The following is a 25,925-nucleotide window of genomic DNA, read 5'->3' as shown; positions in this document are numbered from 1 at the left end:
ATTCTTCTCATGCGAGTGGACGTTATTACAATGGGTAGTGGTCCACCTCATTCGTGGGGAACTGCGATTATATTTATTAAATAATGACGGGGAAGCTAAAACAACGGACACGTATATCAAGAGCGGGATTCATGTTCTTAAACTTTAATTTTTCATTCTTTTTTTATCTTTTAGTTAAACCTCGGTCTTTATTCAATAAAGAAATTAAATCCTATGCATCCAACATGTTTCTCGAGGTGAGAAGACTTGTGGGCATGCCTGGCGCACCAAATTGGCTCCTCATTGGTCAAGAAAATCGTTAGCGTTAGATATGAGTCCGCGGTTTCTCCATGATCTTTTGATGGAGCTGTATCTACTCTTTTCATGATTCCATGGATATGCGCCTTCTACTTGTATTTAATCATATTCTGATCTATACAAATTATTTTATCAATAGAAAAGATGACAGAGAAATAAGTCGGTTACCCCAAAGAGTGTTACTAATGAGCTACAATATGCTATCAAGATCGTTGTATCGTTGACAAAATTCATAAATATAATCCTCGTCATATTTTCATGCACGTCAATGAATCAAACAGACATCTTTATAAATAAAATACTGATGCTCAAAACATGAGAACAACTCAGCTTCATCAGGCAGATGGCAGCAGCGAACAGAGTTCATAGAAATCGAGCATCAGCTATGTGGTATTTAGACAAAATAATTGGCAATACAAAATCCACAAGTTTTTTGCACCCAGTTTCACCATAAGATACGTTCACTTTCGCGCTAGAATGGACACATAACAGGTATGCTTTCAATAATAATAATATTCAAAAAAGGGCGGGCGCCCGACAGAATTTACACTCTTCAAAAGTGAAGGCATGTAAGAATATCTGGCTGGCAACTTGAATTGATGGTATGATGCAGGAAGACACCAGGCAAAAATTTCCACTCCATGATAACACCAAGTGTGATCTTCCAAAGGTAATGCAAGCAAAAATAGTGCAATGTCAGTTCACTAGGTATAATCATGAGGGTTTTCTCTGATAAGAGGGACACCATCTTCGCGCCAGGTGATTCGGTCTTCACATAATGCTGAGACTACCTCAACATATAATTTATGCTCCTGTCACAAAATAATTGTATGTGTCGGTATAATTTATGAAACCACAGAAACGTAAATATTTGATCCAATCAGAAAGAATTTTTACAGGCATTACGGCACCAGAAGGGCGTAGCAACTATGTTTCTTATCCTTTGGACGGTTTAGTGTTGCATCCAAACAGTTTGATATGGAAGCAAGTAAAATTGAATGTATAAAGTCTAGTAGTTCGTTATTAATTAGAAAACCTCGTGGAGAATCCTTTCAGCTAGCTCTTCAGGTGTGTCATAAGCAAGCACAGGAACTACCCTTTGGGCAAGGATACGACCCGTATCATATTGTTCATCAACAAAATGGATTGTAGCACCAGAATACCTATTAAAAAAATTTAAAAGAAGGCAAGATGATTAAGGAGATCAACGTGCTGGTTTTAGAATTTCTGCAGAAGGGAGTTCCGGAGTTGATAAACACTATTGGTCAGATAAACATATACAGGCAGAGTGGAAATCAAATTGATGATCATAAGAAAATTGAAAAACTGCAGATCAAGCACAATCAAATATTTTATAGGACTGATCTAGATCTAGATCAACATTCCCCAAGATTACAACAATGACAGTACTTGAAAGGACATCAAAGTTTCATACCTGGCCCCTGAAGCAATGACTGCTTTATGCACCTTCATACCATAATATCCTTTGCCACCAAACGCTGGAAGAAGTGATGGATGAATATTCAACATCGATTTTGGAAATGCTCGGATCAACTCGGCGGGAATAAGTTTTAGATAACCAGCCAAAAGAACTAAATCTACCCTGTAGGATCTGTTAATAGATAATATGAAATTAAACTCGATAAGATAAATCAGCAGAAAAGGGAAATTGAATGCTTGACGATATTTTGCTAGAAGAAGGGACAGACATAAATCGGTTTCTGCTTTTCCTCGAGATGGTGATAATACATAATAGTAAGCCAAAAAATGAAAAGACAACAGAAATCAAATGGAGACAACATAGTGAAAGAGCTCAAATACAACTTTCAGAAAACGACTGAAGCCAAACTAGATAGATTAACTCAAACCGGATGGATTAACTCAAACTTGAGCAACATAATAATGCCAACAAATTCTGTGGCTACATATTAATTTATTTAGCTTTAAGACAAGTCAATTCTCGAAAACCCTTGAGGTGGCAACTTATCATGTAGGAGGCAAAACTTGTAGTTTTAGAAAAATTTAACAATCAAGTTTGAAAATTATTAGCTGGAATTATTCTCCTTATTTGCTGCCCTTATCTGCATCAAACCACAAGTGCTAGTGCCTGCCACAAAAATTTGTACTTTCAGAAAATAGAGATCTGACCTTAGAGTAGTTACAAGGTCTTCTGCAGACAAACCCTCTTGTGCATCTTTCGGTTTAGGAAAAATAAGAACAGGGATACCCTTCTCACGGGCAAATACCGCCCCTCCACATTCTGTATCAAATGTTAACACAGAAATACAGAGTTGGGTTTAACAATCATGAAAACAATTATGCCATGAAAGTAATTGATATCAAGTTTCGATAAAGTTGAGATCTTTTTCCGATTAAGAATCAAGTACAATGCATGCCGCATTTTCGTGAATAATTGCTGAAATTTGACATGAAAAATACCGGGTTTATTGGTGACCAAAACAGCGATATCACCGTGAACAGACCCACTAAGACTTGCCTCATAGATGGACCTGAAATTGGAGCCTCCGCCAGATACAAAAACCGCCAAACTTCTCTTTCTTGTTTCTGAGACTGGGTTATCGTTTCCTACATCGAGGCTCCCTTTACTCTCAAGTCTCACGACGTTATTTATAAAGTGCAAATTTCTTTTCGAGAATGGGTGAGGATAAAAAGAATGATGAATTTTGAAAGAAACCCAGCTGGGACCACGGATTTCGGATGAAAAGAGAGCAACTGACTGGATTTTAGAAGATCGAATCGATGGAATAGCTGAACTGAAAGGGTTTCGTAATTGAGCTGCCTGGGTTTCCATAGAACTGCAATAACTGAAAACTGAAAAAAAAAAATTAACTTAGGGTTTATGCTCTCTGCTTTCCATGCCAATGGGGGGTTTAACAAGATCCATTGCCTGTTCTATTTAAAAAATAGAACGGATCATCCAAAATAATCAAATGTTGCACAGGAAAATAATATTTAAAATACTGAAAAAACCCATAGAAAATCCAAGTTTATATTATTTTGTTTTTTTTGTTACAAGGAGAATAACATGTCACTGCATCATGACAAATTACAAATTACAAATTACAAATTACAAATTAATTTCGTCAATAAACAAATTAACTTAAGGTTTGCATTTCGAGTTATTAATATTACCACTATTATATATAATAAATAAAGTGTAATATATTGAAATTTTATATTACGTCGACAAAAGAGATGGTAAATGTTGCTTGCAACTAACAAAATAATAATATATAAAACATTATTTGAAATCATTTATTATATGTGATGGCAATTTATGTTATTTGTTACAATGAAAATAAACATCCAACTTTTCAGTAAATCAGACTATATGTCTAGATATGTAAAACATCGAATATCAGTGGGAGCACAGCCGTAAAATAAGTGAAAAAAGGAAGAACGAGAGAAATAAAAAAAGTGCGAGAGCAGGAAGCAATCAGTCAAATTGAGTTTATTACAAAAGGAGAAGTGGGTGATTTTCTGATCATTCTTTAGCTACAACAGCTTGCTCCTCGTTGAAGTAATCGTGCCTGTAATGATGAGGGATTCTCATGAATGCAAAGCAGAGTGTAGCCTTATCACGAAGGCCACAGTGAAGATATACAAAAACATACTAAGAAATCCACCTACCGAATTTTTCGGGTAAGCTGGTAAATGCCAGTACCAGCCATCACAACGTTTACACTAAGAAGGTTCCAATTCTTCTGCACTCCATAGTCAGTGATATCACGGTTAAGAAACCAATAATCTCATAAGAGAAAATAGAAAGTGATGCAATTGCAAAACAAAAATGATGTGAATAATGGAACATGAATCCATCTGCTGCAGATGCAAACAGCGGCTTGCAAATGCAACTCGCACTAAATATTGATTTTGACATTTGATTAACAACCTTCACTTTAATCCCGTTTTGCTTCAGTAACGCCTTTTTTTAACAGTCTGCTTCAAAAAGACTTAATCTAACATGATATATACAAATAGAGCAGCACAGTTGAGCTATTGAAAGAAATTTGTCTCGAAAATATGCCAGAAAAAGGTTATGCTTAGAACAAAAGATGGAGGTGTAGATTTTATCTGAACTTTTTAAGTCCTGTGACCTTACCATGGTTTCGTAGGATTCCAATTCAGATGGTTTTATAGGTTTCCGCTGAATAATTCTACTCTTTTGGAACTAATATTATACTGGTGCCTTAAAGTTTCTTAAGCATTCAGGACTTGCTTGATCTGAGACAAATGTATGACTTTAACCGATACTCAACATAGATGGATAATTTGGTACCTGATGTGAGTTGAAAATTATATTTCTCAGACAGAATGACAGATCAATAAATTGATTATTATCTAGTCTCACAAAAACATAATAATAAAATTACAGCCCGGATCTGATTGAGCTTACAGGAGTAATAACTGTGCTGTAACGCGACCATATTAGTCCAGTTGCAGTCACAGCTGCACCAAATTAATCATAAGATTGACAAAATCAGTTCCACAATATCCTACATAAAAATAATTAAACTCTCGATGGGAAGAGACAATAGATACACCATTATCTCATGTTCACACGTCCAAAAGTTTAAGAGTACAAAAGATCATCAAACATCACTCACCAACTTGCTGGGGATATGAAACTTTCTCCGGCGGTTTGCTGAAGTCAGCAAAATTGGCTATGCTAATGCCCCACTTGAAGGTTGGTGCCCAGAAATGAACTACAACACAACAATAACTAGAATATTACACTAACAGATCACAATATTGGTCAAGGCAGATACCTAAATTACAACGTGAACTTCACAGTTAAAGAAACACAAAGAAAACTCAACTCCGCAGACAGTGTTATTCAGCATCTGTTCATAAGACACCGTTGGTTGAGAATTTGAGACAAAAAAAGAACTTAAACAAGAAATACAGTTTACTTGCTTAACTACAACATTTACATGCTTCTTTCCACGATTAACAATCTCATCAAGTATGAGCTCATTAGGATACTCTAGGACAGATAAATGCCACAAAGACTTGAGAAACTCTGCAGATCAATATTTTATCAACTTGAGAGTCATCTAATCTTCTTGCACTCATCATTCTACCTAAAAATAAGTTGTCAGTTCTTGCAAAATATCATTATTCATAGCAGCGCTATAAGACTTCTGAGAATTAATATAAGAAGCTCTTTCATGGCAATGGAAAAAAATAATGAAAAATCAATTAAATTAAAATACTCAAAAGTCCCAAGAGTTTTCACATCCCAAGTTCAGGAAGTAAAGACACGAGATTACATACTGAAGCCGTACAACACAATAAAGGCTATATCGATGCGATTACAAGATCAGCTAGAAGTCAAAGCATTTTCACATCTAACTCCCTAAAATTAATGCAATAAATCAGTAAACACGACACACCCTTTCCGGGTTCAAATATAAACAGGTAAGATAAAATCTAAATCAGATAAAGCAATCCCATCAAACTTAATGTCAACGACATAAAGCTGGAATTTTTTGCATCTAAATCGAACATATAACATAAAGATTATTAGAAATCGATGAAATAAGTGAAGCAATGATAAAATGACTTGTTTTAGGGCCAGCTGGGTGGTTCCACAGAGCATGAAGTTTCGAGGTAGCCATCGAATTTTTCCTCGGCTCTGGCCTCCGTGTTTGACTTCTTGAGATGCCGCTCCGAGAGCTCGATCGCTTGCGCCTATTATTTTAACCTTCTATTGTATTTTAACTGCGCCATCTCTTCCTGTTTCGTTTCTTTCTGGGGGACTAGGGATAGTTTTGTAATTTTACATAGTCCGACCATTTTGAAGGTCAAGATTGTCTTTTTCGTTTTATAATTTGGATAATTACATTTTCAAAGAAGCCGGGGGCCCGGGGATAGCTTTTCTGGGCCTTCAAAAGTGTAAATGGGCTCTTTCCAAGAAAAATTAAATGACAAATACAAATGCGGCCCATTATTTTCAAAAGCAAAATTAAAAATAAGCCGGGTTGCTAGTAATTATAATAAAGTGGGGCGGGCAGCTGGGGTTGCTATACTCGGGCCATGAAAGCAATGGGCGTTTCAAATATTATGAACGAATGGGCCAAGGTTGATTAATAAAAAAAGATTAATTATGATGAATGACAATGGGTCGGGGTCGTAACCCACTGGCCTTGCCCATTATCTAAAATAAAGAAATACAAATGCTAAATTCGGCCCACCATTGAAAACTAACTCTGGCCCATCATTTAAAAACAAAATGATAATAAAGGGGCCCGGCCCCTTATAAATTGTATTTATATAAAAAAAGGAAAACATTACTTTGTCTTTTTGTTGTACTAGTATTTAACCGTGCGATGCACGAGATGATATTATAAAAAAATAATAGATATTTAAATTGTAAAAAAATAATATAATTATAAAAAAATAAAAATAAAAAACTATTTTTTCGTTAATTTTGAAAAAAAATTTTAAATAAAAATGTATGTCGATTAATTGTATTACCCAAAGGCAATGACATGGTTCTTATCGTGTTTAAAATATTAATTTCGACCACCAACCTAAATACATATTTAATTCTTTAATTTCTGAGAAACTATATATATTATTATTTTTTTAACATGTGATAAATAAATATTTTTAAATAAAATTTAATAAAATTAATGAGAAATACTTTTTTCAAATCATATCACAAATTAAATTGATTGATATAATCAATGAAAAAGTTTTAATGTAGTTTATGTTTTTAATAGAGTTTAGTTTCATTTTGAATAAAATAATAATAAAAGACATATAATACATAAATTATATTTGAATTAATATAAAAATGAATTAAATTCAAATTTGAACTAAATGAATTGATAAAATCAATGCAAACAATAAATGAAATTATCATTTATTGCAGTACACATATTTCAATATTTATGATATATCTTTTCTTTTTTAGAAATGACATTTTGGCGAAAAATTACTATTTTTGACAAAAACTCTGTTTTTATATAAACTATAGATGTGGTTGTTAGACTTGCCACCAGTCCATGGACCATGGACATGCAAAAGCCAGACCGAAAAGGTAATTTTTCAGGATCAAATCTAATTTAACTAAGCAGATAATCTTTAATTAAGCAGATAATCACGATATTTAGTCATTACGAGTTCTTGATTTTCTTAGCGAATAGTAAGGTTTTGGATCTGGCCACCGGAGTAATGAGATGAAACGGGAAGACACTGTAGCACTACTGCAACTGCATCAAATTCACGCAATTAGTCAAGTTTATGTCTTATTTATTTTCAAGCGATTGTATATTTGCTTCTTCATAGTAATACTACCTTCTGCTTGATACCATTTGGGTCTGTTAGCCAGCCTTTTTGTTGATTCGGTGGTTAAATGCATTGTCTGAAATAGGAAATCCAGGTGACGCTGCGTGAGGAAATTAAAAAGAGCATGCGAGTATCGTCCATTTGAAAATTGTGGCTACGTTTCGGGAATAGCTAGTGAGATTTGTTGCAAGAAGCTAAATTTCACAGCACAAATAAATGAGATGAGGCAAACAATCGAGGAATACAGTCATGCAACTTTTGAGGTGTTTTAAGTTGTTCAAGTGCTCAATATGTGAGGTTGCTTGGCGTTACTGGATACGCTTGGGAAATGGAATGATTGACTTTATATCTATTTTTCTCTAGTTTAAGGATGGGGTAATTTTGTGTTGGATTTCGGTTTTCTACACGCCCAAACGCAGCGGAAGTTTTAAAAATTTTATTTTATTTTGACAATCAAAATATGATTTGCTTTGGGCGCTCGTATGATTTTAACAAAAACATTCATAGGATGTTAAAGAATTATACCTTTGGTGAATAATTTCACTTGTCACCAACTACTCCGGTATTAGCGGACGTAGCTCTTGTTGTAAATCCCTACGAACGTTCTTCGATCTACTTCTTTAATCTTCGAATCAAGTCCACGACCGAATTACTTGTTCCTCTTCTAATTAGCACTAGAAAATTAGAAGATGTTTTGCGTGGAGATTGAACACTAAAACCCGGCACAACCCTCAAACCTTTTGAGTGGCCGAATTGGAGAGAAAAAAAATAGGAGAAAATTTTGAGAGCTGCCGAAAAAATATATGGAGGAGCCGTGTGATTCTCAAATGATATATTGCAAAAAATCTTTTTGATGCCCATTTACGTAAGATAAGATTTTAAAATCTTATTAAATTTTCTAATCTTATATTTACTTAATTAATCTTATTAATTAAGATAATTAAATATCCTAAAATTGCATCTCATTTTTTGCTAATCTCTTTTGAATGCATGTCGTGTGCAACAAGAATAATAAAATCTTATTTTATATTAATCTTCCTTTACTTAATTAATCCAATTAATTAAGTTAATGAAAGATTCTTATTGTATTCCATTCATGGTCAATCTCGAATCAATACATAAATTTTGATTTAATATTTAATAAACTCAACTTTTGAGTTTAATAAATTAAATCCATTATAAATTCAACATTTGAATTTATTATATAAATTGTAAATTCAACTCCTTGAATTTTATCACCTCCAAAATTTAATATTTAATAAACTCAACTTTTGAGTTTAATTATCAAATTTATAAATTCAACTCCTTGAATTTATTCTCTCCAAATTACATAAATTCAATTTCTTGAATTTTCTATCCCATAAATTCAACTCCTTGAATTTATTTTCTCAAAATTTAATTATCATAAACTCAACTCATTGAATTTACTATAATAATATAAATTCAACTTCTTGAATTTATTCTCTCAACGGGAACAAACGATCCAGTGCTTGTGTGACCCTCAATGGTTCAGGGATACAGCTAGCCGTGGGTTCACAACTCTTTGTGATTCAGGACATAATCCTTTATTCGGGCTTACTCTAGTTAGCCCCATTCTTTTCATCAACACCTTGATCAAGAATGTCAGAACTCATTTCTGATTGTACCCATCGGATCATGGTAAGAGCGCCTAGTAGCATCGCCCCATGATCCCCTAGGTATCACTGATAGTGCCTGCAAGAACTAGTCGATTATGATTAACGTACAGTACGGTCCCTTCATCTCATATATCCCGATCGAATCTGCAACCATTGGTTCATCGAGGGTTGCATAATAATTCGATAACTATGTGATAACTATAGTAGTGGCATCGCGTGTACTATTTGAGAACTCCTTCTCTAACGTACATCTCATACTCTGGCCAGAGATTTCATGCACCATTACTACATCAGATCACATAGGATATCCACACCCGTAGGTGAGCGGTGAATCCCCGACTACAATGCACTGGCTCCTATATGTGTCGCAACTGTACCCAACCTCGCCACCTGATGACTCTCCTGGAGCCGGTAAACGAGTCAAAGCACAGCCCTAGCATATAGAGCCTCAGTGTTGTCCCGGGTCGTAAGGACTAATGGTGTACAATCATAACCACGGACTTATCCTCTCGATGAATGATAACCACTTGGAAAGTCCGAGGGAGGGTTGTTCGGTATAATCATCATATGACTACCCATCTGCATGTTTGGACATCTCTATGCCCTTACCAAGAAACGCAGTACACAACATCACAGATACTAGTCTCGAGCTCAAGCGGCCTTTATCCCTGTTTTAGGTGGCTGAATCGACTAGGAACGAATTTAGAATATGCAATGTTTACAAATGAGTTTCAACATCGAATTACGATTCATTTGTATTAAAGCATAATCAAGGACTTTATCTATGATGTTTGCATGGATATACAGATAAAGTATAACAAGACCATAAAAAGTTAAATTATATTAAAATAAAGATTGTTTATTTCACTTGAGTCAATAAATTCCCTAGCCAACCGTTGTCTTGCAGGGCATCTACTCTAACATTTGGAGTGTGTTGTAAGGCAGCACTTTTGGAGGGTGATCGAGGTTGAGTTATTAAGAATGAAGGTATTGGGATTTGGGAGGGTGAATTTAGCATGAGATACTAGCATTTTAGAATCTAGTCATGGAATATGGAATATAACCATTCTGGACTACAAATCAAGATGGCAATTAATGTCTGCCAATTGATTTGTAACTTAGGGTATCTTTACAAACAGATTCGGTTTATTGTCAAGTGTTTGATTCTTTTTTCCTTTTAATGGTTAGGCTAAAGGCCATAGTATGAAGTAATATATTTTGGCTTGCAATATGCCAGGGTAGTACATGTAACTGTATATATCTGATCACCACTTTGGAATCCCTGCACCATGTATTCGCTCAGTCTGAATCGTCTAAACTCTAAATTATTATCATTTGTCAGGATTGTCCAAAAGATGATGGCAGTGTGTTAAAGCAGTTCAGAATATACATGCTATGATAGATAAAGAGAGAGCTGCTGGAATCAATCGTAGCTATGTTTTTGTATGTGGATTTAGCCAAGGAGGTTTGTGTTTTCTTTCTCCTATAGTTAAATTACCCTATCCACTGATTTAAAAAGCGTGTTGGATTGAAGTTGATTAAATCAGTATTTATGAAGTATAATTTTCCATGGACCTTGACATTGGCTAGTGTTCTGCTGCACCCGAAATCTTTGGGTGGAGGTGCAGTGTTTAGTGGATGGGTTCCGTTCAATTCTAGGACATGTTACACCAGAAGCAAATAATGTTATTTCCTGCTTGCAATCCAGTTCTTATATATTCCATTTTGTCCTTGTGCGCCTTGCGTCTTTCTCTAACTTAATAGGTTGATGCATACTTATTCTTCGCCTGATGAATGAAAATTTCAAGCCCTATGTTGTATGATGACTGGCACATTGTATTGGTTTCAAGCTATACTCTTTGTTTGCAATGCCATCGATACGACATATAGGAATGTAATTTTAGACTCCTATATTAATGTCCCATGGAATGGCTGATCGAACTGTCCTCTTTGAAGCTGGGCAATCAGGACCACCTTTCCTTGAAAAAGCTGGTGTCAGCTGTGAATTCAAGGTTCTATACTTCTTTCTCCCTTAAAGATAGGTTTCATGTGTCTCCATGTATTTTGGAGCTTGTGTGATACTACATATCTATTTATATTCCTCAACTAATGACTTTTTTTCAGATCTTCATTTCTCAGTTTCCAATACACAGTGTCTTCAGTATACATTCATCTCACCTTTTGCTGAATTCTTGAGTTTGTAGTATGGTGTTAGTGTTTGGTTGCGCTTTTAATATAATTCAAATCGAAACATTTATATAAACATGAAAGTTGAACGATTACAAAAATAAATAAACAAATGTGATGTTGGATGGAAAAATAATAGATTTTATTCTAAATATTGGTTGAAAATGTGGATAGATTTTAAAGTTGCATGCATATCTTATCATTATTTTAATCGAAAAGTGTGAGAAAGTGGGAGACATGCATGTCAAATCATTGGCTCCGGAATATGAAGTGGTGTGTGGTTTTCAAAATTTTAGAAAACTGATGTGTTTATCAAGGGAATCCATGATGGTGGTCAGCAGGCTCTATTGTTCACTCAACCCTGACGCAATATTTTATTTTAAAAAAAAGTGAGTTGGTATCTAGAGATTATGATTTTTATCATCATAATCCATGATTGTGTGGCCCAAAAATCCCAATTTTGACAGGAGATGTTCATCGTATCATCTTAATTTTCATGGCTTGTGATTATGGTCTTGAAAGAGAATTTTGTACTTTTTTTTGTATGTCCCAAGTTTTAATTTTTTTCCGCCTAATATGTCATTGTTAAAATCATATTATTATTATTATTTGAGTAATGGTAAACGCGCATAAAGAAAAATGTAAATCCAAGTCATATTATTATTATTTTACTTTTGAGTAGATGGTCTCACGAATCTTTATCTGTGAGACAATTCGACCCTACCGATGTTCAAAATAAAAAATAATATTTTTACATTGATGATTCAGAATAAGATATATGTCTCACAAAATACTGTACGTGAGATCGTATCACACAAGTTTTTGCTTTTACTCTTTTCTACTGACTATGAAACTCGAAGTCTTTAAGATCTATATTTAGAGTTGAATGATATTTTTTATAGAATTTTTTTAACTATAACTCTTTAATCCCAAAATACCACTATGACCGAATCGAAACACGGTAAAGAGTTATCACACACACAATTTATGAAATAGATGTGTAATCGAAGTGATCGACCGACCATAAAAAAAATATTCTTAAAAAAAATGAAAGAAAGAAAAAGCCAAGTCATACATCGTGGACCTATGTTTTGGGCCTCGTTCCGGCCCAAATGTTTAAGAAATACTGGCATTTAACAAAGAGACAAAAGAGAATTTCTGCAAAGAGGACACGATCAAAGAGATTCGCATGGAGTGGGGGCCCATATTAATTGCTTCCTGCCAATCAAATCTCTTTCTTTCACAAAATATCACCGGTTCATCAATGGACCGTGTACATACACCCACCCCTGCGTCGCACTTTAATATTCCTCCAATCCAAATAATATATTCTTGAATCAAATCCTCACCGCTCTCTCTCTCTCGCCCTATGTTTCCTTGTTACATCACTAAACAAGGAAGAAACATTTGACAACTCTCTTTCTATCTCTAGAAGTAAGCTATGAAGAAGCTGTACAGAAGGGGCACGGTGCATCCGACGCCACCGGCGGTCTCGGACCAGCTTCTTTCCTTCTTGCCGGCTGCGATATTGACTTTGGCAGCTGCTTTGTCTCAGGAGGAAAGGGAAATGCTTGCATACCTCATCTCTTGCTCCTCCGCCAACTTTTCCAACAGCCACCAGAATAGAACCCCTTCAGCAGCCACTGCGGGTGGTTCTAAGGGTGGGGCGACTGACCACCCTGTGTGCTTCAGCTGCTACTGCTTCAGATGTTATATGAGCTACTGGGTGAAGTGGAATTCATCTCCAAATCGTCAGCTTATACACGAAATAATAGATGCGTTCGAAGAAAGTCTTTTTAAGGAGAGCAGGCAAGAAAAGAACAAAAGAGAAAGGAGGAAGGGTAAAAGTGTTAAAGGTAAACTTTGTCTTGAATTAGATAAGTCCAACAAGTCTGAACCCAGTTTGACTAAGCAAGATTTTGACTTCACTGAATCGAACTCTCCCGCGGAGCACGGTATTGACGGCGGCGGAGACGGCGGAGAAAATAGTGGCCGTGAGGAGGAGGAGAAAAATGGGGAGGAAGAAGAGTTGGAGAGAGGGTCAGTGAGGAGGTTTCTGAGCTTTCTCGGAGAGAGAATTTGGAGCGTTTGGGGTTAAAGATATTGGAGGAAACTAAGCGAAGGGTAAAAAAGATTGATTTACTTTCTTTTTTTTTGCTACGCCATGGAAGCAACATTCACGTTTGCTGCAAGAAATTGTATTTCGGTATGTTTGTAGACAAACATGTTGTAAATCAAGGGTGAGTTTTATATATTCGATCTTCCTAAAATTTCTGCTAAATTGATTAGATGGCTTTTTTACTTCATTTTTAGTATATTCGATCATTGACAGAACGAGTTAGTTTAACTTTCATCTGCATTTGAGCTCTGCAGTTGGTAAATTTCCCTGATTTAGCAGGTGCAGTTGAGTGACTCCATTTTTGAGTTATATGTTTTTCTTTCATTTTTTATTTTCTGGAGTGTCCAAACAAAGCCATCGTATTTTTTGTACCCTCTCTCGCTCTCTTTTTCGGTACTCTTTGTTTTCACCCCTGCATAATTTTAACTTTCCCAATTATCTATTTCTCTCTTTTGTCCATTTCATCTAGTATTTTCATTGTGTTCACCGTCGTATTTTCGAGTGTGGTATCCTTACTTTAGTAGCTTCGACCATAAAATCTATTTTGGTGCAAATTTCACATTAAAATAGTGCGATTTTTGCACCAAATACAACAATCATCTCCAACTCATTTACTTCAAATCTTACGTCAAAAAAATATTCTCGAAATATTCCTTTTATTTTACATATATTAATTATTATATTTTATTTAATATATTTTTAATTTTGTATTTGTATTCAATTATATTAATTAAAAATCATAAAAAAATTAGTTTTAAATATTATAATTAAAGTAAATAAATAAATATTTTTAAAGAATGAACTATTATTACTTTATAATTTTTATGATTAAATATGTAATTATTCAAATAATAAAATCAATAATATACTAGTATTCAAATAATATTTATAATTTTAAACATAAATATTTATAATAAATATAAATAAAAAAATTAAAAAAATAGAAAACCCCTGCGCCAATTTGGCGCGTGGGTCTTGAAAGCTGAAAGGAATTTTATTCCTTGATATATTTTTTTTTATCTTTAATATTTTGTCTTTCTAGACATGAGAATAATCTCGAAATTGATGATATGATCTTGTATAAATTCAATATGTGATATAAGACTATATTTGATATGACTCATAATATTTTTAAGATATGATATCACAATATCTTTAAGATATTATCCTTGTTTTAAAAAGAGTTTGTTTCCTAATGAAATTGGGTTTCTATGTTAAATAGGACTCAAATGAGAAGAAACGATAGAGAGGGACGATATAGAGCATAAAATTTTCGGATAGACAGAGATGCATTTGTACGAAGAAAATATTTTCTGATTGAAGCAATCTGGCGTCGTTGATAAAGTGTTGCTGTGAAGTGCTGACAACACCTAATCACTGTTTTGATTAGTGCGCTGATTTTTGAAGACTTTTTCACTTCTCAGTTGATGCATCCTACGTATTTTGGGTATACGGTTTGTTAGAGGTTTAGGATGCAATTTGTTACTAGCCTTAATAAGGGAGTTGTTTTATTCTTTCACTAGTATTGGTTTTTGTAAACTTACAAGTTTTTCTAGTGAATTATTTTGCCCTGAGGCACCGCACAAGTATTTTATACTAAAATACTTGTGCATAATTTATCTCTCGTATCTCGTATTGTTATTATTCAAGTTGCGTGTTAGTGTGTTAAACTATAATTTTCGCTGCATGTTGTCGTGGGTGTTACAACACCTATGCACAACACCTACATTCTGATACACACAACACTCACCCTCGTCACATTCACTACGTGGAAACGAAACTTTGGAAAGCAATATAACATACTTGACTGTATCTGCTGAGTGCAATCTTAACGTAGGTCCCGTGGATAGTTTCATTTCTCGCAAATTCATGCAACTATTACAAGTTGGATTAAGACACCCCAGGTAAACAATAAAAAAACAGAAAAACTAAAATTATCCTATGTAAAATTATTAACATTTTAGTCCACGTGTTTTTTAAAATTAGGCATAAATCATCTTATAAATATATTTGAGTTTGTACAACATACCAAAAAATACGAGTGAAATGTGTTTGATTTTAATAAAAAAGAATAATGTATAATACCTATTAATAATTTTTAAAAGTTTTTATGTCTTTTGCATTTTTCACCTAAGGTTGATGCAACGAACCCGTTTTAAGTCTATACTGTAGTAAAATAGAATTGAAAATGCTTGTATCGGTTGTCAGAAGTCAAGGAATATCCTAATTTCAATCCCGAATTTCCTTAATCTTGCAAGGTTCCCATTAATCATCTGCCCCATTCATCCCGTAACTCGGAATTTTGAAGGATTCAACGTTAAAATTCAAGACCACGCTTAGAAATTGACTTGGGTTGGTGTATTGATTGGTCGGCATCGATGATCGAACAACTCCACTGTTTTGGTTCCATGCCTCTCTGATAGTTACTCTTGTGTTGTTGACCTCTTCCTCCCAAAAATTTATACCTCACTGCTTAATATATATTGACGTGATGTAGACTCGGTTTTAAGGAGAAACAATTTTAGTGGGTATTGTTTCGGGATACGTCATTGTAACGTATGCATTAAAATCTGTAAAATTCATGTGAAAAGTTACAGTATGCGTTTACAAGTCCATGCCACGTTGAGCTTTAGAATGATTTTATTTGGGCTTTGATGGTTAATATTTTTGGGCGGGGATACTTGCAGCCCTAAAGAACAATGATATCAGGAAGTCATATGGGCCTCACACCTAGGTCCATTAAGCTGATATCATTCGTTCTTCATTACTCATTCCGTCTTAATTATATAGATTTTTTGGTTCATAATGATAAAATATAAAATTTGTTTAATTATATTAAAACTTAATATTAGATATTTAGATTAATAAATTTAATATTAGATATTTAGATTAATAAATCATAATCATAAAAATATAAATATATTAAGTTTGAATAAATATTTAATAATAAATATATGCTCTCATAACTTTTAAAAAATATACTTTTATATAAATCTTTCTCATAATTTTATTAAAGTATATCTATTCTATTATATTATGGGTGAGTACATGACAGTAACTACCTAGGGGACACTAATATTTTTCTTCCAATTTTACCCTTATATAATACTAATATTACAATTTTATTTTTTGTTTTTTAATTTCAACACACTTTTATTTTTATTTTTTTTATTTCAATAATTCAAATATCAATTTAGTTCATTCATAATTTGTCAAATTTTACTTTAATCCATCTCCAATGATAAAAAAAATTATACATGCACGTGGGGATTTGCAGAGCAACTAGTATTTAATTATTATTGGGGACCCAAAGCCAACATCTGGCAGCGCCAATTCCTCTTGCCAAAGGATCTTCCGAGATTCCAAGGAATCAAACCGTTCCAAAAAGTACGAAATCCAGAAGTCTCGAAAGAGCAGAAGACTAGTCCAATGTGCCACACAACCACGGGCACGCCACCGTCGTCAGACGATATGTCACCTGATAAATCTCCGACGGATGCCGTCGAAGTTGAGGAGCCTCTTTTCCTTCCGCCGTTGAATTTCTCTATGGTTGATCACGGAATATTCCGGTCCGGATTCCCCGATACTCCTAATTTCCCGTTCTTGGAAACCCTAGGCATTCGATCAATCATGTGCGGCTTAATTCGAAATCCCTCCGTTTCTTTTATGTACTTTCATTTCTCTTTGTACGGAAAACTGAAATTAATGCTCCTGTGTGAATTGCAATACGTAGATACTTGTGTGCGGAACCCTATCCCGAAGCCAATATGCAGTTCATCAACGCCAACAAGATTCGTCTTTTTCATCTCGGCATCGAAGGATCTAAGGTACATATTTTGGATTTATGCTTCAACGTGTAATTTTTTTTAGGCTGCATAATGTGATTCATGTAGATAATATTGTTGGTAAAAATAAAGTAAATAATGTGGTTTAATGAAACCGGATTAATTTGGACTTATCCGATAAATCTTGTGCTGATCATGTAGAACTTTGCGAGTTTTATAATTCTTTTTTGTGCGGAGTTGTTATTCAAAGCAGCAACTGAAACCCCTTGAGCAAAAGAAAAGGTTAAAAATTCTGCGATCCTACAGACTATATAGTAAGACGAAATAAACTCAGCAAGTGTGAGAAGGATATTAATTTGCTTAGGATAAGGAGCGGTTGAATTTTTATCCATGATTGCTGAAACTTTTTCTGTTTAGTAAGGTTAGCATGAGTAGTTGAGTTGTTAATTAATCATATTTCCTTTGATATTCTGTTAGCTTAAAGGGACACCAATGGCACTGATGCAAGTAACATAACATGATTTCATGTTTCTGTATGATCACGTTATTAAAGATTTTGTCCCTCTTTATGCAGGAGCCATATGTAAATATCCCAGAAGATACAATTCGTAGGGCATTGGAAGTGTTGTTAGGTAGTTCCACCACAAATTTGTTTTCTTGCTAATATATTCCCCAATTTTTCTATATGATCATCAATATACGTTTTAATTTGCTATTTGACATTATGTATAGATGAAAGCAACCGTCCACTCCTAATACACTGCAAACGGGGGAAGGTACCAATATATTTCCTGTCTTTTGACTTCTTAGTCAGTGCCTAAGAATACTTCCCCACTCTTAACATATGCTATTTTTCTTGATGAAGCATCGGACTGGTTGTCTCGTGGGATGCCTGAGAAAATTACAGAATTGGTGTTTGGCCTCAATTTTCGAGGAGTACCAGAGGTTTGCAGCTGACAAGGCTAGAGTTTCGGACCAGAGATTTATGGAGGTGTTTGACGTGTCGCAAACACCATGTTCAATTTCATTATCACGTGAAACCAGAGATTTTTCCAGATGAGCAACATCTATCACCGGACAGATGTATTTTTTTAGAAACATATTGTTTCTTTCCTTTTCCCCCCTTTTTCTTCGTAGAGCAGATGCAGCCAGGCTAGAGTTTCATTGATTTTGTTTTTTTTTTTTCAAAGTTCCAAGATCGTAGCTAGAGTTTTAAGGATTTGAGTAGCTTTTCATGGAAGACTCCAATGTCTGTTTCTATATGAAAAAACAAGATATTAAGATTAAGATGCCAATTGAAAAATTGCTGACTCGGACGAAATATAAAAACCAAATTCCTATTATAATTTAATGCCATATTAAATTTATAATTTTAAATAATATATACTTCAACAAATTAAGATGGGCAAAAATCTGTATGAGACGATCTCACGGGTCGTATTTTATGAGATGAAATTTTTTTTGGGTTATCTATGAAAGAATATTACTTTTTATTATGAATATCGGTGAAGTTGACCCGCATCACATATAAAGATTCGTGAGATTCACTCACAAGAGATCTGTTCATTAAGATGTGCATGTATCTTCAATGAATATGTGGCTAATATATTTGATGTGGTACATTACAACTCTTTGGAGTGAATTTTTTTTTATTTCATGAATTTTAGCATTTTTATATTGGATAACTTTTTTATAAAAAAAACTTTTACATTAGATTACTTGTGTGTGTGTGTCACATATAAATACTAACATAAATTTGTAAAGGGTATACTGGGCAACATCAACTGATAACCCGATTTATTAAGGCCCGTGTTTATACTAAGTCAACTGATGTCATGTCCCATAAAGGAAAGCCCCACAAAAAAATTTAACAGAAAATAATCTGAATTTTAATTTTTTAGGCATAATTTGATACACATGATAGGATAAATATGTGATATATAATATAAGGATAAGTTAAAAATAAATAAGATGTAGGATATTATATTTAATGTTTGATATGATTTTAATAAGAGTGATTAAATTTATATATTAGATTGTAATGACAAAATTAACCTTATCATAATAAATTTTATAATTTCAAAGTTGTTGCTTGAGTTCATATTTTTTATCTGTTCATGCGTCGATAGTGCTTGCATGATTTATTTATTTTTACCTAATTTTATATATTATATAATATGATAATTGAGCTCCTGATTTTGTGAGCTAAGTCAAATATCAATTTTTAAGATTAATCGAATGATATTAATAATTTTATTGATATTTATAAAAATTATTTATATAATTATCTCGAATTCATTTATATAATTATCATATTATATAATATATAAAAATAAATAAAAATATTTATTTTATTTTAATTTCTACCTACTAACGTAGATTTATAAAAATTATTTATAAATTGAGGACAATTAAGTCATTTGTAGTGTATTTTATCATTAAATTAAAATTATCACACTTAATAGAAGTGACATCTTATCTTTCTAAAAAATTATTTATCATAAAAAGATACCAATGGGATAAGAATGATTATTTATCAATCTCTCCCTTATCCCAACCTAGCGTTTCAACTTTCAATAGAACCCCCCGTCTGGATAACCAGAGAGACAGTCGGTGCCTCCATTAGATTTTCTTTCACTGAATAAACCTCCTACACTGTCCCTAATCAGATGGAGACAGTTGAAACTTGTTTATGATCATGACATAAGGCTTGGCCAAATTCCAGTAAATTGCAGTTTAAAGGTTTTGAGGGATGTGATCAGCAAACGCTTTCCCATGTCAGAAGCAGGGCTGATAAAATACAAGGACAAAGATGGTGACTTGGTGACTATAACATGTACGTCTGAACTAAAAATGGCCGAGTCGTATGTAGACAGCCTTATTCCCAGAGACCCTGATGCTGATAACGGAGGATCCATTGGTATGCTACGTCTGCATATTGTTGAAGTGACTCCTGAGCAGGAGCCACGTTTACCAGAAGAAGAAGAAGAGGAAGAGGAGGAGGAAGAAGAAGAAGAAGGAGAAGAGGACAAAGAAGTAGAAAAGCTACTCGAGAGCAAGGGGGCTTCAGTAGATGAAAATCTGGACGCTTCAATACTGAAAACTGTAGATGCTGGAGATGGATGATTGGCTATTTGAGTTTGCTCAATTCAAGACCTTTTGACAGGGCTGCCATAAAGTTTCAGGAGGCTGCTGCGCTGGCTTTCTTTAACTGGTGTCTGGGGAAATGTTCATATGTGTGCAGCTAGGAAGATAATCCCCATAGATGAATCAGCTGCTAAAGAAATGATGGCTGTGCAGCTTCAAACTGCATATGATTGGGTGAGAGAAATATTTTCTTGCTAGAGAAAGTATGAGGAGGCACTATTGATCAAACCAGATTTCCACGAAGGATTGTTGGCTCTTGGGTAACAGCAATTTGAAATGGCAAAACTCCATTGGTCTTATGTGCTAGAAAAGAAAGAAGACGTGTCAAAATGGGATCCAACGAGACTATCAGTCTTTTTAATAATGCAGAACAAAAACTTCTAACAGCTACTGAGATGAGGGAAAAGCTGGAGGAGCAGAGAGCAAATGAACTGAAAGATCTATAGCAAGCAAGAAGGATGAGCTGTTAAAAACGAGGAAGGAACAGAGCAGTGGTACAGAAGGTAATTCCTCCGGTGTAGGATGCCGAGGTGAAATTTTACCTGAGGAACCAGCAGAGCAAGCAGCACTAATGAGATCTCAAATGCCCTTGTTCTGGGGTAACATGCTTTTTGAGAGGTCTCCAATTGAGTATAAACTGGGTTTTCCTTGGTGGAAGAACCTGGATGTTGCAGTGGAACTATTCAAACTTGCTGGAGCTTTGGAAGTAGACATTTCTACCGTTCTGAAAAATCCCTGTTCTAATGAAGAAGCTGAAAATGGGAATGACAAAAGTGTAGAGGATGTGAAACTGATTTAGTTGCCAAAGGAGACAAGCAAGAAGAATTCAGGGAATTTTTCGCAATTGGAAATTTGAATTAAATTTAAAGTTTGAATTAAAATTATGATTCATGAATGTGTGAGTGTTTTTTGACTATACAAGTTAATTGCACGGGTGATCGTGGAAATATTTTTCAACTTTACATTTTTTTGAATTAATTGAAGATTTTTTGCTCTGATATTTTTGAATTAATTGCAATATTCATTGAGTTAATTAATTTTACATGACTTTTAATGTATATTTTGGAGTATATAAATAGCGTTCATTTCCTACCGATATCCTGGGGTTATTCTCAGAAGCTTTTCTGTCATGTCCACGTAACATCTAGACTTTCAGGGTGACTTTTGAAGCTGTTTTACTGAAACTTTCTGGCTTTACAATGTGTTTACTGGAAATGTGAAACTGAAATTTTGTCTTTAATCGACAGAGTAATAAACAAGTGGTTTTTCATTCTCTTCCAAGTTTGCCTAGATTAATATGATTTAACGTTTTCCGGTCTTTTAATCCATCAAGTCTATCTTTAGAATAGCATTGTGCGGAGTACATAAAGACAGCACATTTTTTATGTTTTCAATTTCATCCAGCAAGGTGCTTTTGTAGGCAGATATGCTGAACTGTTGGATTTGATTTTAATGATTCTTGGTCACTGAAAGGAATCACTACCAAATGCGCTGTGATATCAGGAGGAGATTACAGGTGGGATTATTTTTCATATTTTTTGTTGATCATCCCGTGTTTTCTCCAGTACATTGGGCTAAATTTTGAGATCCGCATGGCCCATGTATCTTTGTACCAGCAAACCTACTCCGCCATTCAGTTGTCAGAATGGATAGAGTATGATATAGCGACGATGCATAAGCCACGAGAGGCTTGGATGTGAATGAATCCGGGTTTTACTTAGACTCGCAATAGACTTGTGCATATGGGACGGATTTGGACATACTAAATGAGTAATGAGACGGGTCTTGGGTCCAATTTTTCAGACTCGTCCAAAGTATGAGACGGGTCATAGGTCCTATAATACCCACCCCATTTATGTGGATATAAATACTTTAGCGTTTTAGTTTTATTAATTTTCATTTTGTAGTAGCCCACCTCAAACATAACAGTCTTAGATATTCATATGTCAACTGTTACATTTGAATCTGCTTTTAGCAATAGTGGCTTAATCCAACGACTTTGGAGACATTGATGTGCTATAGTCGTTGGGTGAGATGAAATGTAAATAAATCACAGTTTTAATTTGTTATTGTACTTTCATTTTAATTTTGTTATCGTACTTTCTCTCTTTAAATTACATTTTTTTACAGTTTTAAATTACAGTTTTATTTTTTCAGTGTACTTTCTCTCTTTAATTTTGTAGTTCATTCTTCAAGTAGTTTACAATCTTGTCCCACCATTCTTGATGAAGATGATTCCGAAGAATATGTTTGCAATATTGCCTACTCGTTGATTTTATATTGATCTGTTTAAGTTATGTTATGACTTATTTTTTGGGATGTCAAGATTTTTTTCGAGAGCTAGTAACTTTTTTTATGTAATTTTTTATGTCGTGAAAGTACTTTGTTTGTTATTATTAAGTGTGGTCGAAGACATGAATTAATTTTTTATTGTGTTGTATTTAGAGGCTTGTCTGTTTCATAATTCAGTCATGTGACAAGAAATATTATTGTTTTTATTTTTTAAAAAATTCGGGTCTCACAGGTCTACTCGATCCGCTTTAATATTCGAGGTGGAACGGGTCCGAAAAATATTTAACCGGAGTGGGGCAGGTAGTAGGTCAAAATTTTCTTTATGGGGTGGGTCTTGAGTTTAGCCATGCCCTCCACATATTCGACCATTGACATCTCTAATTAGAGAAGTTAATTCGTTTATTTTGGCTTAAAAACTTTTTTGTTTTTGTTTTTGTTTTTTTAGCAAACTTTAAAGCTTTTTTGTTTAAAACCAGATAAGGTGCATTAAGTTCAACAAAGTAAGCACTGCATAAAAGTCTTCTTCGTTTTCCTTTTTCGAACTCAAAATGATTCTGGTAGGTTCTCTTTTGACTGGAAGTAGACATTTTTTAATTTTCTAATAATAGTTAATTTAAAAGATTTGTGGAGTGATAGATGTTCGATAGAAGATATCATGAACATGTGCTAAATTATCAATGGATATGTATCCAAATCTGGTAGCAAATAACAGCTGGAATATCACTGTGAAGTTGGAAGAGAATCTCATTACCCTCGCATTGGAGCGAAAATCCCTCTTCAAACCCAATAGGCCTAGCACCCTAGTATTGTTTCAGGCGAAACAGACTCTTAACAATAAATATAATGCAGTATTGTGGTAGACTATTCAACATCCTCCATAAGCACACTTTATTTAACTTTTTAATTGACTACTAAGTACTACTTAAGCAGTTGCAATGGGTCCCAAGTTGGAAGGGCTTTCGATGGCCTTGAAGGCTTCAAATCTTGGCTCCTTGGCCTGGAATTTCACGCCAACATAGAGTTTCATATAGTCCTCGAATACAAATTTCGGGTATAAATCCTCTCTTTTTTCTTTCTCAACCAGTGCTGGAGCTGGATAGATGACAGCGTCACTTCCAGGATTGTAGAATGATGCGATAGGACATTCTTGTTCCATCTGTCTGAGCAATCACACGGTGCATAACACTCTTGTACTTTCCATTTGTTATAACCTTCACAACAATGGCGGCCAATATTAGAGTCACAACTTCAATATCGAACTTGTAACATACATATCAAAAGATCTGAACATGGATGGGGTATAACAAAAAGTTATAACATATGTATGATTAATTTACAAAGTAAAAAATTTGCCCCATCCTTTCTAAATGAAACATGGTTATTTCCGATTTCATAACCTTATGGTTGTCGATTTATCTTGTACCTCAAGTTGGTCGCCTAAGTTGATGACAATTGAGTGACGCATAGGCGGAACGTCAACCCATTCGCCGTCTTTGAGTAGCTGCAGACCGCTGACCTTATCATCTTGGAAGAGAAGGATGATGCCACCTGCATCGGTGTGGGCACGTAGACCCTTGATCAGGTCGGGCTTGGGGCATGGGGGGTAGTTGCTCACTTTTGTGCCGAAAGTTGGGCCTTTTGCGCCATAGAATGCCTTTTTCAGATAGCCCTTCTCAAGTCCAAGGTTCTCGCACAGCAAATCAAGAAGATGCTCAGCAAGTTTCTCTAACTGCGCACCAAATTCCTTCAGAACTTTCCTGTTTTATAACATCAAAGAAATTAATGTCAAGAGCTGATACAAAACAAAGACGTACTTTGTCGAACCCAAAACTTAGACGAAGGGGAGATTCAAGGTGAAATGGGTAATTTAAGAAAAAATTTGAACAAAATTACAATTTTACTGACGGGGTCTATCAAGTTTGAGGAAAAGAAACCTGTATTCTTGTTCAAGATCAGGAACTTCTGAGATGTTTGAGACAGGGAGATGGCGTAAGTGGAAGGTGCTTTCCCAGTCTAAATCAGTTATCTCTGACTGAACAGATTCAAGCCCTTTACTTGATACCATTTCTTTGAACCTTTGTTCCATAGTTTTCTTGTAATGCTCCTTTGTTAGCCTCTCCACGGTGTCCATGAATTCAGGAGAAATCCCATGATTCACCAGCTTAAAAAAACAGAGATTCAACTCAGTAAAGTTTCTTGATAATAGCTTGAAAGGATAATTTATGTACATTTAAAGAAAAAGAACGTGTGCGCTTGCCTCAAAGAAACCCCAGTTTTCACAGGCATCCTTAATTATCTCCATTGTCGCAGACCTCTCTTCTCCATTGAGCTTCTCCATGTTGATCACTGGAAAAGTTGCCATTTTTTTTTCACCGGGTTGCTTCTCTCTCTCCGTATGTGTTGCAAATATAGTCGATGGGTGAATCTTTGGTGTGCACCGGGAGATCAATTTATAGATGTGAGTGGGTCACAACAGAATTATAGAAACAATTTCATTTAATATTAATTTGCAAAGATTCCAGTGATGGAACATACGCAATTTTTTTCATTTCAATAGTCCACAAATTTAATTTGGTAAACTATACAAAATATATCATTCCGATATTTATTATTTTAAATGACAAATAACATTAAAAAAAATTATCAAATTGCATAAACACAATTGGTAACTAAAATAAAAATATTCCATATGTTAACTATAAAATCCTTACATCAGTTGGATAAATAACCTGAGAGTTGTATATATGGGCTTGGACAATCCTCCCCCTTGAGTTAGTTTTTGGGGTTGAGTTAGGTCCAAGTTTCAATCTTAACATGGTATCAGAGCCCGTGTTTCACCATTATGTATTGAACTGCCTATAATTAAGACACACGTTCTGCCAATAATTGGGTTATTTGCAAACTCCACGCTCCAGATGTTCATTCCTGGGCGTGAGAGAGGTGTGTCAATTGTCTCACATCGGTTTGATAAATAATCTTGGAATTGTATATATGAACTTGGACAATCCTCTAGCTAGTTTTTGGAATTGAGTTAGATCCAAATTCCAATCTTAACATAGCTACTAAATTTATACGCCTCCCATTATCTTAGCACAAAATTTAAATTTTGTTAAATAATATCAAATTATTACCCATTTACCATCG

The 25,925-nt window shown here is 34.5% G+C and overlaps 5 protein-coding genes, 1 long non-coding RNA gene and 1 pseudogene across 8 annotated transcripts; 4 read left to right on the top strand and 3 right to left on the bottom strand.

The window, feature by feature from the left end:
- Positions 1-753: 753 nt before the first annotated feature.
- LOC142518125 (phosphoribosylglycinamide formyltransferase, chloroplastic-like) lies at positions 754-3,266 on the bottom strand. Its single transcript, XM_075620805.1, has 5 exons — positions 2,737-3,266; positions 2,446-2,557; positions 1,733-1,909; positions 1,334-1,460; positions 754-1,109 (listed from the first exon to the last, which is right to left on the bottom strand). The coding sequence occupies exons 1-5, from the start codon at positions 3,107-3,109 to the stop codon at positions 1,002-1,004; spliced, it is 897 nt and encodes a 298-aa protein (XP_075476920.1). The 5' UTR covers positions 3,110-3,266; the 3' UTR covers positions 754-1,001.
- A 345-nt stretch (positions 3,267-3,611) lies between these two features.
- On the bottom strand, positions 3,612-6,058 carry LOC142518127 (mitochondrial pyruvate carrier 4-like). Its single transcript, XM_075620808.1, has 5 exons — positions 5,885-6,058; positions 4,926-5,024; positions 4,715-4,767; positions 3,949-4,022; positions 3,612-3,848 (listed from the first exon to the last, which is right to left on the bottom strand). The coding sequence occupies exons 1-5, from the start codon at positions 5,937-5,939 to the stop codon at positions 3,803-3,805; spliced, it is 327 nt and encodes a 108-aa protein (XP_075476923.1). The 5' UTR covers positions 5,940-6,058; the 3' UTR covers positions 3,612-3,802.
- A 1,278-nt stretch (positions 6,059-7,336) lies between these two features.
- LOC142518544 (uncharacterized) lies at positions 7,337-11,298 on the top strand. 3 transcript variants are annotated; one of them, XR_012813575.1, is made up of 5 exons: positions 7,337-7,366; positions 7,466-7,565; positions 7,700-7,877; positions 10,159-10,238; positions 10,594-11,298. It is a non-coding gene; the product is annotated as an uncharacterized LOC142518544 (long non-coding RNA). The 3 variants fall into 3 exon arrangements; XR_012813573.1 differs by having other exon boundaries at positions 10,159-11,298; XR_012813574.1 differs by lacking the exons at positions 7,700-7,877; positions 10,159-10,238.
- A 1,457-nt stretch (positions 11,299-12,755) lies between these two features.
- LOC142519274 (uncharacterized) lies at positions 12,756-13,708 on the top strand. The gene has a single exon (XM_075622239.1). It carries the CDS (start codon positions 12,880-12,882, stop codon positions 13,534-13,536), a length of 657 nt encoding a protein of 218 aa, XP_075478354.1. The 5' UTR covers positions 12,756-12,879; the 3' UTR covers positions 13,537-13,708.
- Positions 13,709-16,872: 3,164 nt separating this feature from the next.
- LOC142518569 (inositol diphosphatase DSP1-like) lies at positions 16,873-18,615 on the top strand. The gene is made up of 5 exons (XM_075621363.1): positions 16,873-17,189; positions 17,291-17,384; positions 17,917-17,974; positions 18,075-18,118; positions 18,208-18,615. The coding sequence occupies exons 1-5, from the start codon at positions 16,987-16,989 to the stop codon at positions 18,400-18,402; spliced, it is 594 nt and encodes a 197-aa protein (XP_075477478.1). The 5' UTR covers positions 16,873-16,986; the 3' UTR covers positions 18,403-18,615.
- LOC142518406 (protein CLMP1-like) lies at positions 18,485-21,397 on the top strand (annotated as a pseudogene).
- Positions 21,398-23,432: 2,035 nt separating this feature from the next.
- Positions 23,433-25,299, bottom strand: LOC142518550 (1-aminocyclopropane-1-carboxylate oxidase-like). The gene is given in 5 exon segments (XM_075621339.1): positions 23,433-23,919; positions 23,921-23,992; positions 24,205-24,538; positions 24,716-24,942; positions 25,039-25,299. Coding segments are annotated over 5 exon segments (954 nt in total). The 5' UTR covers positions 25,144-25,299; the 3' UTR covers positions 23,433-23,703.
- Between the last annotated feature and the right edge of the window lie 626 nt (positions 25,300-25,925).

The sequence above is a fragment of the Primulina tabacum genome, chromosome 11, assembly GCF_025594145.1.
Source record: "Primulina tabacum isolate GXHZ01 chromosome 11, ASM2559414v2, whole genome shotgun sequence".
Lineage (NCBI taxonomy): Eukaryota > Viridiplantae > Streptophyta > Magnoliopsida > Lamiales > Gesneriaceae > Primulina > Primulina tabacum.
Note: the sequence above shows the minus strand (reverse complement) of the source record. Positions and strands in the feature narration are given on the sequence as shown.